General features: G+C 35.4%; 1 protein-coding gene across 3 annotated transcripts in view; it reads left to right on the top strand.

The window, feature by feature from the left end:
- LOC143073427 (uncharacterized) overlaps positions 1-19,385 on the top strand; it is a 31,341-nt gene extending 11,956 nt beyond the window's left edge. For 2 of the 3 annotated variants that reach the window (XM_076248971.1, XM_076248972.1), the window contains exons 2-7: positions 2,578-2,763; positions 3,420-3,493; positions 4,140-5,577; positions 5,999-6,954; positions 7,575-7,792; positions 16,112-19,385. In XM_076248971.1, coding sequence (XP_076105086.1) covers positions 2,607-2,763; positions 3,420-3,493; positions 4,140-5,577; positions 5,999-6,954; positions 7,575-7,792; positions 16,112-16,181 — 2,913 coding nt within the window. In that variant the 5' untranslated portion in view covers positions 2,578-2,606 and the 3' untranslated portion in view covers positions 16,182-19,385. Of the gene's footprint in view, positions 1-1,572; positions 1,724-2,577; positions 2,764-3,419; positions 3,494-4,139; positions 5,578-5,998; positions 6,955-7,574; positions 7,793-16,111 lie in introns of those variants that run through there. The other variant, XM_076248973.1, reaches the window with a different exon arrangement.
- Positions 19,386-19,896: the final 511 nt, after the last annotated feature.

The raw sequence follows: 19,896 nt of genomic DNA, 5'->3' as shown, positions 1-19,896 counted from the left end.
CATGTAACCATTGTAACCTGATTTTCCCATACATGTAACCATTGTAACCTATTTCTCCATGCATGTAACCATTGTAACCTATTTCTCCATGCATGTAACCATTGTAACCAAATTCTCCATATATGTAACCATTGTAACCCGATTCCCCATGTATGTAACCATTGTAACCTGATTCTCCATGCATGTAACCATTGCAACCTGATTTTCCCATACATGTAACCATTGTAACCTATTTCTCCATGTATGTAACCATTGTAACCCGATTCCCCATGTATGTAACCATTGTAACCTGATTCTCCATGCATGTAACAATTGTAAACTGATTTTCCCATACATGTAACCATTGCAACCTATTTCTCCATGCATGTAACCATTGTAACCAAATTCTCCATGTATGTAACCATTGTAACCCGATTCCCCACGTATGTAACCATTGTAACCTGATTCTCCATGCATGTAACCATTGTAACCTGATTTTCCCATACATGTAACCATTGTAACCTATTTCTCATGTAACCATTGTAACCTATTTCTCCATGCATGTAACCATTGTAACAAAATTCTCCATGCATGTAACCATTGTAACCAAATTCTCCATGTATGTAACCATTGTAACCCGATTCCCCATGTATGTAACCATTGTAACCCGATTCTCCATGCATGTAACCATTGTAACCTGATTTTCCCATACATGTAACCATTGTAACCTATTTCTCCATGCATGTAACCATTGTAACAAAATTCTCCATGTATGTAACCATTGTAACCCGACTTTCCCATGTATGTAACCATTGTAACCCGACTTCCCTATGCATGTAACCATTGTAACCTGATTCCCTATACATGTAACCATTGTAACCTGATTCTCCATGCATGTAACCATTGTAACCCTAAATCATTGTAACCTAAATAACTTATGTAACCTCACAGCCATGAATAATGGGGTTGCCATGGTAACAAGATGGCTAAAAGAGATTCTTGCATGTGTGTAACCAGTGTAACCAATGTAACCATTAGGTCAATGGAGGTTACAAATGTACCAGGATTTGAGAATTTCTGAATATGATGATTTATGATAGTTTGTATGAGTGTAACCAATGTAACCAATGTAACCATTATGTCAATGGGGGTTACAAAACAAGGTAACTGAATTATGGTGCACATTTTGTGCCTTATATGTTATTGATAATCCGGGCTGACCTAGCCGCTTGAACTTTTGGTGCATACAACAATCACTTTTCCATTGTGGCGTCAGATATTTTGTCTTATGACGTTAAAATTTTACGGGAACCTGTGTGATATCCAGTAGTGGCGGACAAATAGCAATAAGGTGTATTGAAACCTGAGACTACTAGGGTATATATAACCTAGTAGTCTCAGTTGGCACTCATTATCATACAACATCTTGCTATATGTATTTTATATCTATTATATATACACTTTAGGATTATGAGTTTTATAAATTCAATAACCAGCAAACTTCATTTTTTCCTCTTTAAATCATTTGTAAATTATTGAATTCTATAATTTTTCCAAATTAAAGGGCCCATTAAGAGCATAACATTAATAACTATGTGACTTAACATTACAGAGTGATTAAAGAAACATAAGATAATAGTTCAATGCATGAGGAAAGGATCAGTGGTCAAGGGGAGATAATTTTGCTGTCTATTAGAGTAGTTTACTAATTTTCTGATGTTCTAAGTTGCAGGCCTTTAGCAAGGTATGCACATAAAATAGATAAAAAACTGCTATCTTAACTACTTATTATCCATATAAAAAGATCATTTCTGATTAAATTACCAAACTGGGGTATTTTTTTTATATAATTGGTCATATCTCTTCTGAGGTTATTGTAAAGAAGGCATTCCAGAAGAAAGTGCATTTTATTTTCAATAGAATTTGAATTACAATATAAACATATCCTCTCATGTCAAGGTAATATTTCATATTTACCACATACATTGATAAATCGTTCATGTCTGCCAGTTTCTATTCAATCTTTACCTAAAAAAAAAATTATTTATAATACAACATGCTTTCTTAATCATGTTAATGAAAATACATTGTATTAAAAACAATATGGAAAAATCACATAATCTAAGGACTTAGTTATAATATTACAAATGTCAATATGAAATTTGCAATATTTAGGAATTCTGATAACTTACTTATAATGTATTATAATCATGATAATGTTTATTTCTCAAATATATATCTCAATTTATTTGGTGAGTCAAAGTTGATGTCTTTATATGAAAATTTGTTAATGATTGCATGACCATCAGAAGACAGCTATCATTGGTTCTATATTAGAAAAACAAGAAAACTTGCATTGTTTTTCTTATCTTGACTACAACACAGAAAAGGTTTATACTAAATCTTATATTACCAAAACTTTAATTTCCTGTCTCAAATTAAAACTCAGGACTATACTGAATTCACTTGCCTGTTGATCTCAAACTGGTAGATAGAATCTTCATTAAATCTTGCTAAACTGTCTCAAAACACAGGAAAAGACAAAAAGTTAAAAACAGCCTTGTATAATACAATAATACTATGTCTTGATTTTTTCAGCTTTAGCATGCTATGATAAGTAATGTGCTATGGCAGGAGTAAGAGTTTCACAGATTTCTCGTGACCTAGATGTTGAAGACCTAAAGATATACTTTAGCAATTCTAAACATGCTGGTGGAAAAATAGAAAAGATTTACTTCCCTTTACTCAACAATGATGCAGTCATATTTTTTCGAAATCAAGAAGGTAATTTGTTTTTACCTGATTTTATATATTATCATAATCATGATAATAAAAAGGTCTGTTACTACAAATCTCTTAAAAAGGAGGAAATTGAAATACAATTTAAAAAAAAACAAACAAATAAAAGGGATTTATAATTGCAATTAAGGACCAATGTCACTTGCCCTAAATAATTGATTTAAACATTTATATATATTTTTGCAAATTAAGATTTTTTTTTAGCAACAATGTTCTATTTATTTCTCACTGTGTCTGAAAAATAAACATGTATGTTAATTATGCCAGTTTTAAGAAAAATACATGACTATGTATGCTATGCCAGACTGCCAGTTAACAAAAATACATGGACATTATGCCAGTTAACAAAAATACATGGACATTATGCCAGTTAACAAAAATACATGGACATTATGCCAGTTAACAAAAATACATGGACATTATGCCAGTTAACAAAAATACATGGACATTATGCCAGTTAACAAAAATACATGTATGTTTTGCCAGTTTAGCATACTAAGTACAAAACAAATGTATATAATTCCACTTTAGAATATGTAAATGTATATGATGCAAGTTAAGACTACATGTATATGTAATATGAATGTAATATCAGTTTACTTACTTTTGTCAATCTACATGTGTATCTGTTTATAATTCAGTTGTTGACTTACTCCTATCCAGAGATCACAACATTGATGGACATGATGTACATGTTGTCAGAACAGAACAAATGGTAAATAATTTATACTGTGGATTCATTTATTTTCGTGGGTACCAATTTTCATGGTTTAAAGAATTCTTACATTTTAGTGGATATTTAATTTCATGGTTTTGCCAAGGTCTGCATACAATCCTATACAAAATTTGTTATTCATTGAACATTTAATTTCCAGGTTCACCTGAACCCACTAAGTCCAAGAAAATTGGTATCAAATGAATAATAATGAACCCGCAGTATGTTGATTAAATGAAGGGATGTATGACAAAAAATCCCTTAAGAGCAGTTGACAAAACCCAATACTAAGGAACTTTATATGCTGTTCTGCATTTAAAAGTCACATTGTTTTATAGATGCTAAAATCAAGCATGAAAAAGTAATCAAATCAAGCATGAAAAAGTAATAGAATCAAGCATGAAAGAGTAAAAACAAATTTTTTGGGGGTATAAAATAAGTGGATGTAGTATGATTCTTAATTTCGCAATAATCCACTATAGAGCAAAATATCAACATGTTTTTAGACACTTCTTCAACATAGAACATGGGTTAATATTTTAATGATATAAGTGATTTTCAATGTCAGTTGTTAAACCCCTACCTTACCAAAGTTATGTTATGTAATAGCAAGGTAGAATAAATACATTTAACTATAATTTTACAGATATTCTCAGAAATATCAGCCAAACTCAACCCAGAAATATCATCTTTAGTAGCAGTATCAAATAGAATCAAAGATCGTTTAGAATATGTCATCGAAGTTCAATTGGAAGAAAATCCTGAAGATCACTGTTTAGTGCTGACAGGAAACATTTTTCAAATTGAACTGGCATGGAATGCTATTAACCATTCCCTTAAAACACAACGTAAAATCCACTCTAAAATCTACCAAAGGCAAGAATCTAAGGATGGAGACAGAGAAAGGTCAAAATTGAGGACAGATGAAGATAACGATGCTGGAGAGTCTAGTTTTACTGTAAGTCATGATTCTCTGTCTCACAAGTTTAGAGAACGGACACCTGGGAAAATGACAAGAAATGTGTCACAAGAGATTCCTTTTGCTGACCTTGATTCTGACCCTTATACATCTCATGGTTATCAGAAAAGATCTACAGCTAGATTTGTAGAGGAATCTGCCAACAGGAGACCAACATCTTCCCACGGGAAGGAATCAGTCTTAAAGGAAGTTGACAATATGCCAAGTTATTTATCGTCACATTATGACTCCAGTCATACTGATCCTCAGGTACGACCAAAGACTGTCTCCATTACTCAGCCAAACCATACTGATAATGATAGTACTATTCCAAAATTTTCCTGTTTTGACCAGTTGGAACCTGATTTATCTGGTACATTGAAAAAGAGCGATAGAACCCAATCACAACAAAAAAAGTCATTGAGCTCAAATCCTGACTATAGGAATGTGCATCCGTCTGATTCAATAACTTTACTTGGTAGTGAGACATACCAAGTTACTGAGCCAAAAATTCAGATAACCAACATCGGTGACATATCAGATGACACTGATGAAGATGAAGTTCAGAGGCTATTTAAAAGTTCAAAAGGGTCATCTGATAGTGAAAGGTCTCGACAGGCCAATGACACATTTAGAGAATTCTCTGCTACCAGTCCACATAGAACTTTTCCTGAGGAGAAACCAACCGGGAACCAGTCCATGTTTTCTACTGATTTTTCTCTATCATCTTACCAAGAATTTACTGTAGGAAATCTTAAAGTTGTTGTGACTCTCCAAAACATAACTGCAGTTGAAACAGATGGATTAGTGAATGCAGCAAATGGGAGTTTGTTTAATGGTGCTGGTGTTGCAGGGGCCATCTCTAAAGCTGCTGGTTATCGTTTGGACACAGAGTGTGAAGAGTTCATTAGAAATCATGGGAATATGGGTACGTCACAGGTGATGCACACAAGTGCTGGAGGTCGATTGAAGGTCCGTCATATTCTACATGCTGTTGGCCCAATCTGGCTGGAACAAAGGCAAGAAAGATGTACTTATGAATTGATACAGACTTATATGAATTGTTTTGAGTATGCTGATTCAAAATTAAAGATATCATCTGTCAGCGTCCCTTGTATAAGCTCAGGTAAGTACATACAAACACAAAAGTATAATATCAATAGTATTGTTAGCTGTTGTAAAAGTGTGCACTGGAAAAAGTGCATTATTCATAATGCATTCAAAACATGTATAGAAGGTTAACACTTGGGATCAGAAAAAAACTTACCACACAAGAGATATGACCAATACAATTTCTTTTAGTTTCTGTAGATGTAATTATTTTTATATGATTTTTTAGTGTTATTAAAGAAGAAACAGGTTATGTGTGGATGAAACAGCTACCCGACAACAACAATAGCCAAACAACATGTTTGCTGCCTCTTTGGATACTGTTTATATATTTTCTTAGTTCTTTAAGTGTTTTAAAATATGGCATGTTGTTTAATATTGTATTAAGGTACATTTTATACCTTTATAAATACTAAATATTTAGTATATATTTTTAGGTATATTTGGTGCCCCTTTGGATACCTCAGTTCAGTGCTTTTTAGATGCAGTTTTGTTATATTATGACAAGAGCAAGTCAAATCTGAGGCAAAACTTGAGAGAAATTCACATGGTAAACAACGATGAAGATGCTGTGGTTACAACAATAGTTATCATACATTCTCTTCTGGAAGGAGGAGTACCAAAGGCTGTCCAGACAGCAAAGGTCAAGTGCCTAGAACTGAAGGAGAAGGTGGATATAAGTACTCCAAGGTACTACTCTCATACAGACGATTGGGGCCCTCAGACCCTGCCTGTCCAGGGAAAGAGTTTACGACGAAGTTCATCACTGGATCGGACTCCAAGATCTAAATCAGACAGACATGAGTTGAAAACAACAGTTTATAATCCCAGTAATGTTAATTCTTCTGCAGTGCCAAAGTTTTCTTCCCCAAGAATGACCAATAGTAAGACATCTGGTATTGGTTCTAAATCCCCAGGGAAGTCTCCAGTTCTAAAACAAACTCTGACCAACCCCTCCTCACTGAGACCAAAGACAGCACCAAGTAAAATCAAATCCTCAAGGTCAAGGACCGATGAAAATGGACAGAACAGTGATTACAAGTTAACAAGTGATTTAAGAATGAATGGAGACTTTGATGGAACAGCTAGTCTCCCAGCACATTTAGTTTATCAAAATCACATTGAAGAATGCCCTATCTGTTATGAGAGAATGAAAAATCCCAAAACTCTGGACAAGTGTGGCCATTCATTCTGTCAGAAGTGTGTCGACAGACATTTTGCTAGTGGTAAACCTGTTTGTCCGACCTGTGGTACTCTGTATGGGATTGTCAGAGGAGATCAACCATTAGCCTCAATGACATATAAGATAGACAGATTGTTGAAGATACCAGGTTATGAGGATTGTGATGGAGCCATTGTTATACAGTATGATGTTCCAGCAGGGGTACAAATGGTAAGGTTTATATTTGAATCACATTTGTCACTTTTAAACAGTTATTTCCAGACCCAAGCCAAATGATGAAGAAATCAGAGTGCTTAGTTGATATACAACAGCTGTGTTAGGTTTGAATTAGTCTTGAGTTGAATTCTTAAGTAAGTAAAAAGGTTGCAGTAGAAGTTTTCCAACTATTGGATAATTAAGTCTTTAAAGCTGCCTTAATTAGTTACAGTAAGTGTTTATGTAAGGTATAAGTGTCTCCCAGATGTTCATTCAAAGTATGATATTGCTTTCAACATTTTATGGTATGAAGCCACCAAAACTTGAAAGCACTACACAACTTTTTCCTATGTAACAAAAAAAAAACCTATCATACATGTATGTGACATCATTATTTAGGACATTGAACCATACTTGAATAGGTTATACTATATATTTTAATATTAGAATGAAATCTGTAGAACATGACAATGACCCAAACCCCCAGTCTATAAACTATCCTACAGTGACAATTCTCATATACATGTAATTCTACTGCAAGGAAAATAGATCAATGTGTATCAATTTGTCAATGTTTTTAAATTTATTGTCATTAATCTAACTTCTTGGCACATCAAAGTTTCTTTTTTTTCAAGAGAAATCATCCAACTCCAGGGAGAAGATACAAAGCTTTAAAGAGGACGGCTTATTTACCGAATAACAGTGAGGGAAAGCAGGTCTACAAACTTCTAAAGAGAGCTTTTGATAACAAGTTGATCTTCACCATCGGAGCATCACGGACAACAGGGAAGGAAGATGTCCTAACTTGGAATGATATCCACCACAAAACCAGTGTGGACGGGGGACCAACCAAGTAAGTTATATCAAGCTTAAAACCAATGAGGATTGGGCACCTAGAGTAAGTTATTTCCACCATACAATTTGTGTGGATGGGGGACCAATCAAGTAAGTTATATCCACCATACAAACTGTGTGGATGGGGGACCAATCAAGTAAGTTATTTGCACCATACAATCTGTGTGGATGGGGGACCAATCAAGTAAGTTATATTCACCATACAAACTGTGTGGATGGGGGACCAATCAAGTAAGTTATATCCACCATACAAACTGTGTGGATAGGGGACCAACCAAGTAAGTTATATCCACCATACAAACTGTGTGAATGGGGGACCAACCAAGTAAGTTATATCCACCATACAAACTGTGAATGGGGGACCACCCAAGTAAGTTATATCCACCCTACAATCTGTGTGGATGGGGAACCAATCAAGTAAGTTATATCTACCATACAAACTGTGTGAATGGGGGACCAACCAAGTAAGTTATATCCACCATACAAACTGTGTGGATAGGGGACCAATCAAGTAAGTTATATCCACCATACAAACTGTGTGGATAGGGGACCAACCAAGTAAGTTATATTCAACAAAAAACCAATGTAGATGTTGGGCGGGGGTGTCAACCAAGTAAGTTATATCCACCACAAAACCAATGTTGATGGGGGACCAACCAAGTAAGTTATATCCACAATAAAACCAATGTGGATAAGGGACCAATCAAGTAAGTTATATCCACCAAACAAACTGTGTGGATAGGGGACCAACCAAATAAGTTATATCCAACACAAAACCAATGTGGATGGTGGGACCAACCAAGTAAGTTATATCCACAATAAAACCAATGTGGATGAGGGACCAATCAAGTAAGTTATATCCACCATACAAACTGTGTGGATAGGGGACCAACCAAGTAAGTTATATCCAACACAAAACAAATGTGGATGGTGGGACCAACCAAGTAAGTTATATCCACCATAAAACCAATGTGGATGGGGTACCAACCAAATAAGTTATATCCACCATAAAACCAATGTGGATGGGTGACCAACCAAGTAAGTTGTATCCACCACAAAACCAGTGTAGATGGGGTACCAACCAAGTAAGTTATATCTACCACAAAACCAATGTGGATTGGGGACCAATCAAGTAAGTTATATCCAACACAAAATCAATGTGGATGGTGGGACCAACCAAGTAAGTTATATCCACCATAAAACCAATGTGGATGGGGTACCAACCAAATAAGTTATATCATGTATATCCACCATAAAACCAATGTGAATGGGGGCACAATCAACTAAGTTATATCCACCACTAAACCAATGTGGATGGGGACAAACCAAGTAAGTTATTCCCACCATAAAACCAATGTGGATGGGGGGACCAACCAAGTAAGTTATATCCAACACAAAACCAATGTGGATGGGTGACCAACCAAGTAAGTTGTATCCACCACAAAACCAGTGTAGATGGGGTACCAACCAAGTAAGTTATATCTACCACAAAACCAATGTGGATTGGGGACCAATCAAGTAAGTTATACCCACCTCAAAACCAATGTGGAATGGGGACCAACCAAGTAAATTATATCCACCATAAAACCAATGTGGACGGGCGACCAACCAAGTACGTTTTATCCACCACAAAAACAATGTGGAAGGAAGACCAATCAAGTAAGTTATGTCCACCATAAAACCAATGTAGATGAGGGACCACCCAAAGTAGGTTATATTCACCACAAAACCAATGTGGATGGGGGACCAACCAAGTAAGCTATATCCCCTACAAAACCAATGCGGATTGGGAATAAACCTAGTAAGTTATATCCACCTTAAAAACAATATGGATGGGGGACCAATCAACTAAGTTACATCCACCATCAAACCAATGTGGATGGGGGACCAACCAAGTAAGTTATATCCACCATAAACCAATGTGAATGGGGGACCAACCAAGTAAGTTATATCCACCACAACCAATGTGGATGGGGGACCAACCAAGTAAGTTATATCCAACACAAAACCAATGTGGATTGGGGACCAACCAAGTAATTTTCATCCACCATAAAACCAATATGGATGGGGGACCAACCAAGTAAGTTATATCCACCATAAAACCAATGTGAATGGGAGACCAACCAGGTAAGTTATATCAACAGTAAAACCAATGTGGATGGTGACCAACCAACTTAGTTATATCCACCATAAAACCAATGTGGATGGGGGAACAACCAACTAAGTTATATCCACCACAAAATCAATGTGGATTTTGGACCAACCAAGTAAGTTATATCCACCATAAAACCAATATGGATAGGGGACTAAGCAAGCAAGTTATATCCACCATAAAACCAATGTGGATTTGGGACCAATAAAGTAAGTTATATCCAACACAAAACCAATGTGGATTGGGGACCAACTAAGTAAGTTATATCCAACACAAAACCAATGTGGATTGGGGACTAACCAAGTATATTATATCCACCACAAAACCAATGTGGATTGGGGACCAACCAAGTAAGCTATATCCACCACAAAACCAATGTGGATTGGGGACCAACCAAGTAAGTTATATCCACAACAAAACCAATGTGGATTGGGGACTAACTGAATAAGCTATATCCCTACAAAACCAATGCAGATGGGGAATAAACCTAGTAAATTATATCCAACACAAAAATAATATGAATGGGGACCTACCAAGTAAGTTATATCCACTACAGAACCAATGTATACGGGGGACCAACCAAGAAAGTTATATCCACCATAAAACCAATGTGGACGGACGACCAACCAAGTACATTTTATCCACCATAAAACCTATGTGGATTGGGAACCAACCAAGTACATATTATCCACCAAAAAACCAATGTGGACAGGCGACCAACCAAGTACGTTTTATCCACAATAAAACCAATATGGAAGGGGGACCAACCAAGTAATTTCTATCCACCATAAAACCAATATGGATGGGGGACCAACCAAGTATATTTTATCCACCATTAAACCAATGTGGATGGGGGACCAACCAAGTAAGTTATATCCAACACAAAACCAATGTGGATTGGGGACCAACCAAGTAAGTTATATCCACCACAAAACCAATGTGGATTTGGGACCAACCAAACTATATCCACCACAAAACCAATGTGGATTGGGAACCAATCAAGTACGTTTTTTCCACCACAAAAACAATGTGGAAGGAAGACCAACCAAGTAAGTTATGTCCACCATAAAACCAATGTGGATGAGGGACCACCCAAAGTTAGTTATATATCTTCCACAAAACCAATGTGGATTGGGGACCAACCAAGTAAGTTATTTCCACCACAAAACCAATGTGGATGGGGGACCAACCAAGTAGGCTATATCCCCTACAAAACCAATTCGGATTGGGACCAATCAAGTAAGTTATATCCATCATAAAACCAATGTGGACGAGCAACCAACCTAGTACGTTTTATCCACCACAAAAACAATGTGGAAGGAAGACCAACCAAGTAAGTTTTGTCCACCATAAAACCAATGTGGATGAGGGACCACCCAAAGTAGGTTATATCCACAACAAAACCAATGTGGATGGGGGAGCAACCAAGTAATCTATATCCCCTACAAAACCAATGCGGATGGGGAATAAACCTAGTAAGTTATATCCACCACAAAATCAATATAGATGGGGACCAACCAAGTAAGTTATATCCACCATCAAACCAATGTGAACAAGGAACCAACCAAGTTAGTTTTATCCACCATAAAACTAATGTGGACAAGGGACCAATCAAGATAGTTTTATCCACCATAAAACTAATGTGGATAGGGGACTTACCAAGCAAGTTATATCCACCATAAAACCAATGTGGATTTGGGACCAATAAAGTAAGTTATATCCAACACAAAACCAATGTGAATTGGGGACCAACTAAGTAAGTTATATCCGACACAAAACCAATGTGGATTGTGGACTAACCAAGTATATTATATCCACCACAAAACCAATGTGGATTGGGGACCAACCAAGTAAGCTATATCCACCACAAAACCAATGTGGATTGGGGACCAACCAAGTAAGTTATATCCACCATAAAACCAATGTGGACGGGTGACCAACCAAGTACGTTTTATCCACCACAAAAACAATGTGGAAGGAAGACCAACCAAGTAAGTTATGTCCACCATAAAACCAATGTGTATGAGGGACCACCCAAAGTAGGTAATATCCACCACAAAACCAATGTGGATTGGGGACTAACTGAATAAGCTATATCCCTACAAAACCAATGCAGATGGGGAATAAACCTAGTAAATTATATCCAACACAAAAATAATATGAATGGGGGACCTACCAAGTAAGTTGTTTCCACTACAGAAAAAATGTATACGGGGGACCAACCAAGAAAGTTATATCCACCATAAAACCAATGTGGACGGACGACCAACCAAGTACATTTTATCCACCATAAAACCTATGTGGATTGGGAACCAACCAAGTACGTATTACCCACCTTAAAACCAATGTGGACAGGCGACCAACCAAGTACGTTTTATCCACAATAAAACCAATTTGGAAGGGGGACCAACCAAGTAATTTCTATCCACCATAAAACCAATATGGATGGGGGACCAACCAAGTTTATTTTATCCACCATTAAACCAATGTGGATGGGGGACCAACCAAGTAAGTTAAATCCAACACAAAACCAATGTGGATTGGGGACCAACCAAGTAAGTTATATCCACCACAAAACCAATGTGGATTGGGGACCAACCAAACTATATCCACCACAAAACCAATGTGGATTGGGAACCAATCAAGTACGTTTTTTCCACCACAAAAACAATGTGGAAGGAAGACCAACCAAGTAAGTTATGTCCACCATAAAACCAATGTGGATGAGGGACCACCCAAAGTTAGTTATATATCTTCCACAAAACCAATTTGGATTGGGGACCAACCAAGTAAGTTATTTCCACCACAAAACCAATGTGGATGGGGGACCAACCAAGTAGGCTATATCCCCTACAAAACCAATTCGGATTGGGACCAATCAAGTAAGTTATATCCATCATAAAACCAATGTGGACGAGCAACCAACCTAGTACGTTTTATCCACCACAAAAACAATGTGGAAGGAAGACCAACCAAGTAAGTTTTGTCCACCATAAAACCAATGTGGATGAGGGACCACCCAAAGTAGGTTATATCCACAACAAAACCAATGTGGATGGGGGAGCAACCAAGTAATCTATATCCCCTACAAAACCAATGCGGATGGGGAATAAACCTAGTAAGTTATATCCACCACAAAATCAATATAGATGGGGACCAACCAAGTAAGTTATATCCACCATCAAACCAATGTGAACAAGGAACCAACCAAGTTAGTTTTATCCACCATAAAACTAATGTGGACAAGGGACCAATCAAGATAGTTTTATCCACCATAAAACTAATGTGGATAGGGGACTTACCAAGCAAGTTATATCCACCATAAAACCAATGTGGATTTGGGACCAATAAAGTAAGTTATATCCAACACAAAACCAATGTGAATTGGGGACCAACTAAGTAAGTTATATCCGACACAAAACCAATGTGGATTGTGGACTAACCAAGTATATTATATCCACCACAAAACCAATGTGGATTGGGGACCAACCAAGTAAGCTATATCCACCACAAAACCAATGTGGATTGGGGACCAACCAAGTAAGTTATATCCACCATAAAACCAATGTGGACGGGTGACCAACCAAGTACGTTTTATCCACCACAAAAACAATGTGGAAGGAAGACCAACCAAGTAAGTTATGTCCACCATAAAACCAATGTGTATGAGGGACCACCCAAAGTAGGTAATATCCACCACAAAACCAATGTGGATTGGGGACTAACTGAATAAGCTATATCCCTAGAAAACCAATGCAGATGGGGAATAAACCTAGTAAATTATATCCAACACAAAAATAATATGAATGGGGGACCTACCAAGTAAGTTGTTTCCACTACAGAAAAAATGTATACGGGGGACCAACCAAGAAAGTTATATCCACCATAAAACCAATGTGGACGGACGACCAACCAAGTACATTTTATCCACCATAAAACCTATGTGGATTGGGAACCAACCAAGTACGTATTACCCACCTTAAAACCAATGTGGACAGGCGACCAACCAAGTACGTTTTATCCACAATAAAACCAATTTGGAAGGGGGACCAACCAAGTAATTTCTATCCACCATAAAACCAATATGGATGGGGGACCAACCAAGTTTATTTTATCCACCATTAAACCAATGTGGATGGGGGACCAACCAAGTAAGTTAAATCCAACACAAAACCAATGTGGATTGGGGACCAACCAAGTAAGTTATATCCACCACAAAACCAATGTGGATTGGGGACCAACCAAACTATATCCACCACAAAACCAATGTGGATTGGGAACCAATCAAGTACGTTTTTTCCACCACAAAAACAATGTGGAAGGAAGACCAACCAAGTAAGTTATGTCCACCATAAAACCAATGTGGATGAGGGACCACCCAAAGTTAGTTATATATCTTCCACAAAACCAATGTGGATTGGGGACCAACCAAGTAAGTTATTTCCACCACAAAACCAATGTGGATGGGGGACCAACCAAGTAGGCTATATCCCCTACAAAACCAATTCGGATTGGGACCAATCAAGTAAGTTATATCCATCATAAAACCAATGTGGACGAGCAACCAACCTAGTACGTTTTATCCACCACAAAAACAATGTGGAAGGAAGACCAACCAAGTAAGTTTTGTCCACCATAAAACCAATGTGGATGAGGGACCACCCAAAGTAGGTTATATCCACAACAAAACCAATGTGGATGGGGGAGCAACCAAGTAATCTATATCCCTACAAAACCAATGCGGATGGGGAATAAACCTAGTAAGTTATATCCACCACAAAAACAATATAGATGGGGACCAACCAAGTAAGTTATATCCACCATCAAACCAATGTGAACAAGGAACCAACCAAGTTAGTTTTATCCACCATAAAACTAATGTGGACAAGGGACCAATCAAGTTAGTTTTATCCACCATAAAACTAATGTGGACAAGGGACCAACCAAGTTAGTTTTATCCACCATAAAACCAATGTGGACAAGGGACCAACCAAGAAAGTTATATCCACCATAAAACCAATGTGGACAAGGGACCAACCAAGAAAGTTATATCCACCATAAAACCAATGTGGACAAGGGACCAACCAAGTAAGTTTTATCCACCATAAAACCAATGTGGACGGATGACCAACCAAGTACGTTTTATCCACCATACAACCAATGTGGACGGGCGACCCAACTGAGTACGTTTTATCCACAAGAAAACCAATATGGAAGGGGGACCAATCAAGTAATTTTTATCCACCAATAAACTAATATGGTTGGGGGACCAACCAAGTATATTTTATCCACCATAAAACCAATGTGGACGGATGACCAACCAAGTACGTTTTATCCACCATACAACCAATGTGGACGGGCGACCCAACTGAGTATGTTTTATCCACAATAAAACCGATATGGAAGGGGGACCAATCAAGTAATTTTTATCCACCATAAAACTAATATGGATGGGGGACCAACCAAGTATATTTTATCCACCATTAAACCAATGTGGATGGGGGACCAACCAAGTAAGTTACATCTTCCACAAAACCAATGTGGATGGGGGTAAAACCAAGTAAGTTTTATCCACAATAAAAACCAATATGGAAGGGAGACCAACCAATTAAGTTGTATCTACCATAAAACCAATGTGGATGGTGGACCAACCAAGTAAGTTATATCCTCAATTAAACTAGTTTTGATTTGTAGATTAGGGACTGACAAAGTAAATGATAGCATTCATAAAATTCAGGATTAAGAAGGAAAAAGTTATGTCATGGCAAATAAAGAAAGAAAAAAAAACCTTAATTTTTTTTTACACTTATAGCAGATTTTTCCTGTAGCATTATCTGAGTATTCAAGTACTTACTATTATTGGAACTGAGAACCCTATTCTACAAAAAATTGCCATCCTATTTGTTTACATCTTCCACATTGGAAAGGATGTTTTACCTCCTTCTGTCCTTCTATCTGTCTCTCCCTAACACATTGATGAAGAATTTTTCAAAGTCAGAGCTTCTTCATGTTCAAATGTATAGTGAAACTGAACATTAAACTAGTAAAGTTTTATCGACCAATCTTGATGCACTGTAAATTAAGATAATAATCTTATCACATCAATATATGGCACCAAACTTAACCATGTGACATCTTGTTATATATGTTTTTATTTTTTTCCAGATTTGGCTATCCAGATTCTACTTATATGAACAGAGTGAGAGAAGAACTTGCAGCTAAAGGCATCATATAATAACATTTTTAGGATTGACAGATCTTGTTAATTATGCTATTTTGATTACTGAACTCTTTGGATAAGGCAATTTCTTCAGATTTGAATTGATATCAATCATCTGTATTGTGGATAGCTTTTTATTGCCCTGTCCATGAGAGTAGACAGGAATTCTGATTCCAGTCTATGTGTCCATTGGCCCATTAGTCTGTCAGTTAAATAATCCATCTTTCTCCAAGTTCTGTATCAGATTTTAGTTTTGATTTAAGATTTGTTAAAATTTTGGTCAAGTGTAGTTTGTGGTCACATCAGCCATGAATTTACTTCACATATTCATAATGAAGTTAACCAATTAATGTATGAAAAAAAGTAAAATAACAAAAGTACCAAACTTTAAAGAAAATTTAAAACTTTAACAATGGCAAAATCAAAAGCTCAAACACATCAAAATAATGGAAAACAACTGTTTTATTCCTGACTTGATACAGGCATTTTCTTAAGGTGGTACCCAACACTTTCACTAAAATTGATTTGGCTCGTTTAATTTTCATAAAATTTTGTCAACCCTTTAAACAAAAATATAAAAATTTCAAAAATTTTGAAACCAACCGTTTTTGTCAGAAAAATTACACTGGTAATATAGCAGTTTGACAAACACCAATTTTGATCATTGAGAAGCTTAATATTCCTTTTACAACACAACGTAATTAAAATGTTTAGCTGACCTTACAGAGTTATCTCCCTGTAGTGTTAGGTACCACCTTAAATGCAGAAATCAGTTGACTAAACAATGCTCAGTGAGCATGAAAATGTTATAGCTAATAGTGCTTTAGTTTCATACTAGATATGAAACCAATATGTTAAGTGTTATTTTTAACAGGAGTAGTATTTTAGTTTTTTTATGTGTTTAGTTGTGGAAAAAACTTTGATCTGATAAAAAATTAAACAATGGAGTTGTTTGCTATCTAAAAATTATTGAGATAAAAATATATTATCATATCATCAAATAATACATGTCACAGTTTGATTTAAATTCTCATTATAAAAGTCTGAAATAAAGTGCTGAAATGGTCTGTCCTGTGAGATTATATTTCTAATAAAAGATCTGAATTAATATTTTGAGGAAATTTCCCGAAAAAATTGTTATGTGTAGAGATTTTCTCATATATTTATTTTGTTATGTGTAGTTTACAAAGATATTTTTGTCTGCATATTTTGTTATGTACAGTGTACAGATATTTCTGATGTATATTGTTATGGTAACTTGTAAAGGCAGCATGTACAAACATTTATTTATGTTGTAAAATTTATTGATGTATATAATTGTTATTATAATTTGATATTTGGACCAGACACAATCTTTGTCAAGACTTTTACTCAGTCTTAATCTTTAGTGCTGTAAAATCTTTTTATGATTTCTTGAATTTTGCACAAACAAATTAATTATGAATTGTGCAAAAATCATCTGATTTTGTCATTCTTTGGTTTTATGCCTGAGTTTGTATCATCTGATTTTGTCATTCTTTGGTTTTATGCCTGAGTTTGTATCATCTGATTTTGTCATTCTTTGGTTTTATGCCTGAGTTTGTATCATCTGATTTTGTCATTCTTTGGTTTTATGCCTGAGTTTGTATCATCTGATTTTGTCATTCTTTGGTTTTATGCCTGAGTTTGTATCATCTGATTTTGTCATTCTTTGGTTTTATGCCTGAGTTTGTATCATCTGATTTTGTCATTCTTTGGTTTTATGCCTGAGTTTGCACTTGTCTCTCTTATCTCTTTTTCATTCATTTACATCCTATATTCTGATATGTCTCCAATCTGAAGGGGGACAGTTTTTCAGCTGAAAAATGCAGAAAAATATAAAGTTTCTCTTGATGTGCAGTGTTTATACTGCAGAGAGATCTTCTGTGGATTCAGTTATTTTCGGGGGTATCAATTTTCGTGGATTGAGGAAAACTAGGAGTTACATGGATGTTTGATTTCGTGGTTTTGTCAATCTCTGCATACAAACACTATGGAAAATTGAAAATTTGTTGAACATTTGAATCTGTGGTTCATCTGTACCAAAAAAACACATGAAAACTGGTATCTAATGAATTATACTGAATCCACACTAACTTTTGTTTTGTCTCATATTTCTTTGAAGAATGCTGTTTGTAACAGTATTTTCAAAAAGATAATTTTGATTGATTGCCTTATAGTTATAATTTGGGTTCAAAATTCATAAAGGTAAGATGGTCAAAATCACTAGCAATACTTTATAGAATTAATATAGAATTTATAAAAATAAAAGTAAAACGAGTAATATTAAGGGAACCTTTATTAATTGATATATTTGTTCTGAATGTACCTAAACTTTATACTACACTAAAGATCTGCCCAATATATTTTTTTTATGTTTTTGTCTCTAGTACATATTTTGCAACAAGTTTGACTTCAAGGATCTTTTGAGTTTGCTCTTCCATGTGGGTTTTGATTAACATTTGCAAAACAGACATATTTACTTTTTGGGGGAATAATAATTTTATTTTTTATTATTATCAAATTTTTTATGAACATTTATTTTTTAGAGTGTTTTTAAGTTGGTTATATTTTTTTAATGGTAAAAGTTTTGTTTGTTTGATGACTTATCTTACATCACTCATTCATTATAAATGGCTTACTTTTTACGGAAAAAAATCAGTTAAATATATTTTTTCAAAACATTTGAAATGATTAGATTGGTAACTTTGTGCATCACATATTACTTATTGAACTTTAAATAAGGAATACATCATACCTTACTTTGTACTTTTGAATCCCTTATATGAATAGAAAAGATGACTTAATATTTCCTGCTTGAAAATCTAAAGACTAACAATAGGAGTCCCATTAAAACAGTGGGAAATTCAGGTGATCTTGAAGGTTTAGAAATCCCAATTGCTGACTCAAAAAATTGTGCTAAGTCTGTTTATCTTTAATTTTTTCAATATATACGTATTGAAGTAATAAAAACCCTGAAAATTTCCTTTTTCTCAGAAACTACATCTATCTTTAAATTCATAATATCTTTTTTTTTATTTCAAAGATATATTTTAGAATGATTAACTAGCTTGATTTAAAGAGAATTGTTATTGTGTGTGTACATAACGATTTATATACATTTTTTTAAATGATATAGTTGACGTATATCCATCCAGTTGTTGATATTAGTAAAGATTGTTATAAAATATAGCAAAAGTTTTCTAGTCTCTTTTCTTTATAGCTCAAGATGTGGTACAATTGCCAATGAGACAACTCTTCACCAGAGACCAAATGACACAGAAATTAAGAACTTTTGGTCACTGTTTTTTAAGAGTCACTGTGGGCTGTTGTAATTGTTTGATGACTGTTATCATTTGTTAACATTTACACACAATCTTCATTAAAAGGCTTAGGTGAAATTGTCAACAAGAAAACTTTAAAGCCAATTATGCATCTCTATCACTATCGACATACAAGGCCTAATTATTTTAAATATAATCATGATAATATTGGGAAATGATCGGATAGTTGGGCTAGGTTTAACAGGAAAATCTTTTTTGATGCTGATTTTTAGGTCAATGTGCAAAGGTTTGTCAGATATACAACCTGCAAACGTTGGGTAAAACGCATCAGGTAGAGACTTACAGTCAGAAGATAACATTTCTATCAGGTCCTTTAGCATGGTGGTGACCTTGACCTAACAGGATCCTCTGGACTTATCCTAGAAGTG

This window comes from Mytilus galloprovincialis, chromosome 4 (genome assembly GCF_965363235.1).
Source record: "Mytilus galloprovincialis chromosome 4, xbMytGall1.hap1.1, whole genome shotgun sequence".
Lineage (NCBI taxonomy): Eukaryota > Metazoa > Mollusca > Bivalvia > Mytilida > Mytilidae > Mytilus > Mytilus galloprovincialis.
This window is presented reverse-complemented; position numbering and strand designations above follow the sequence as displayed.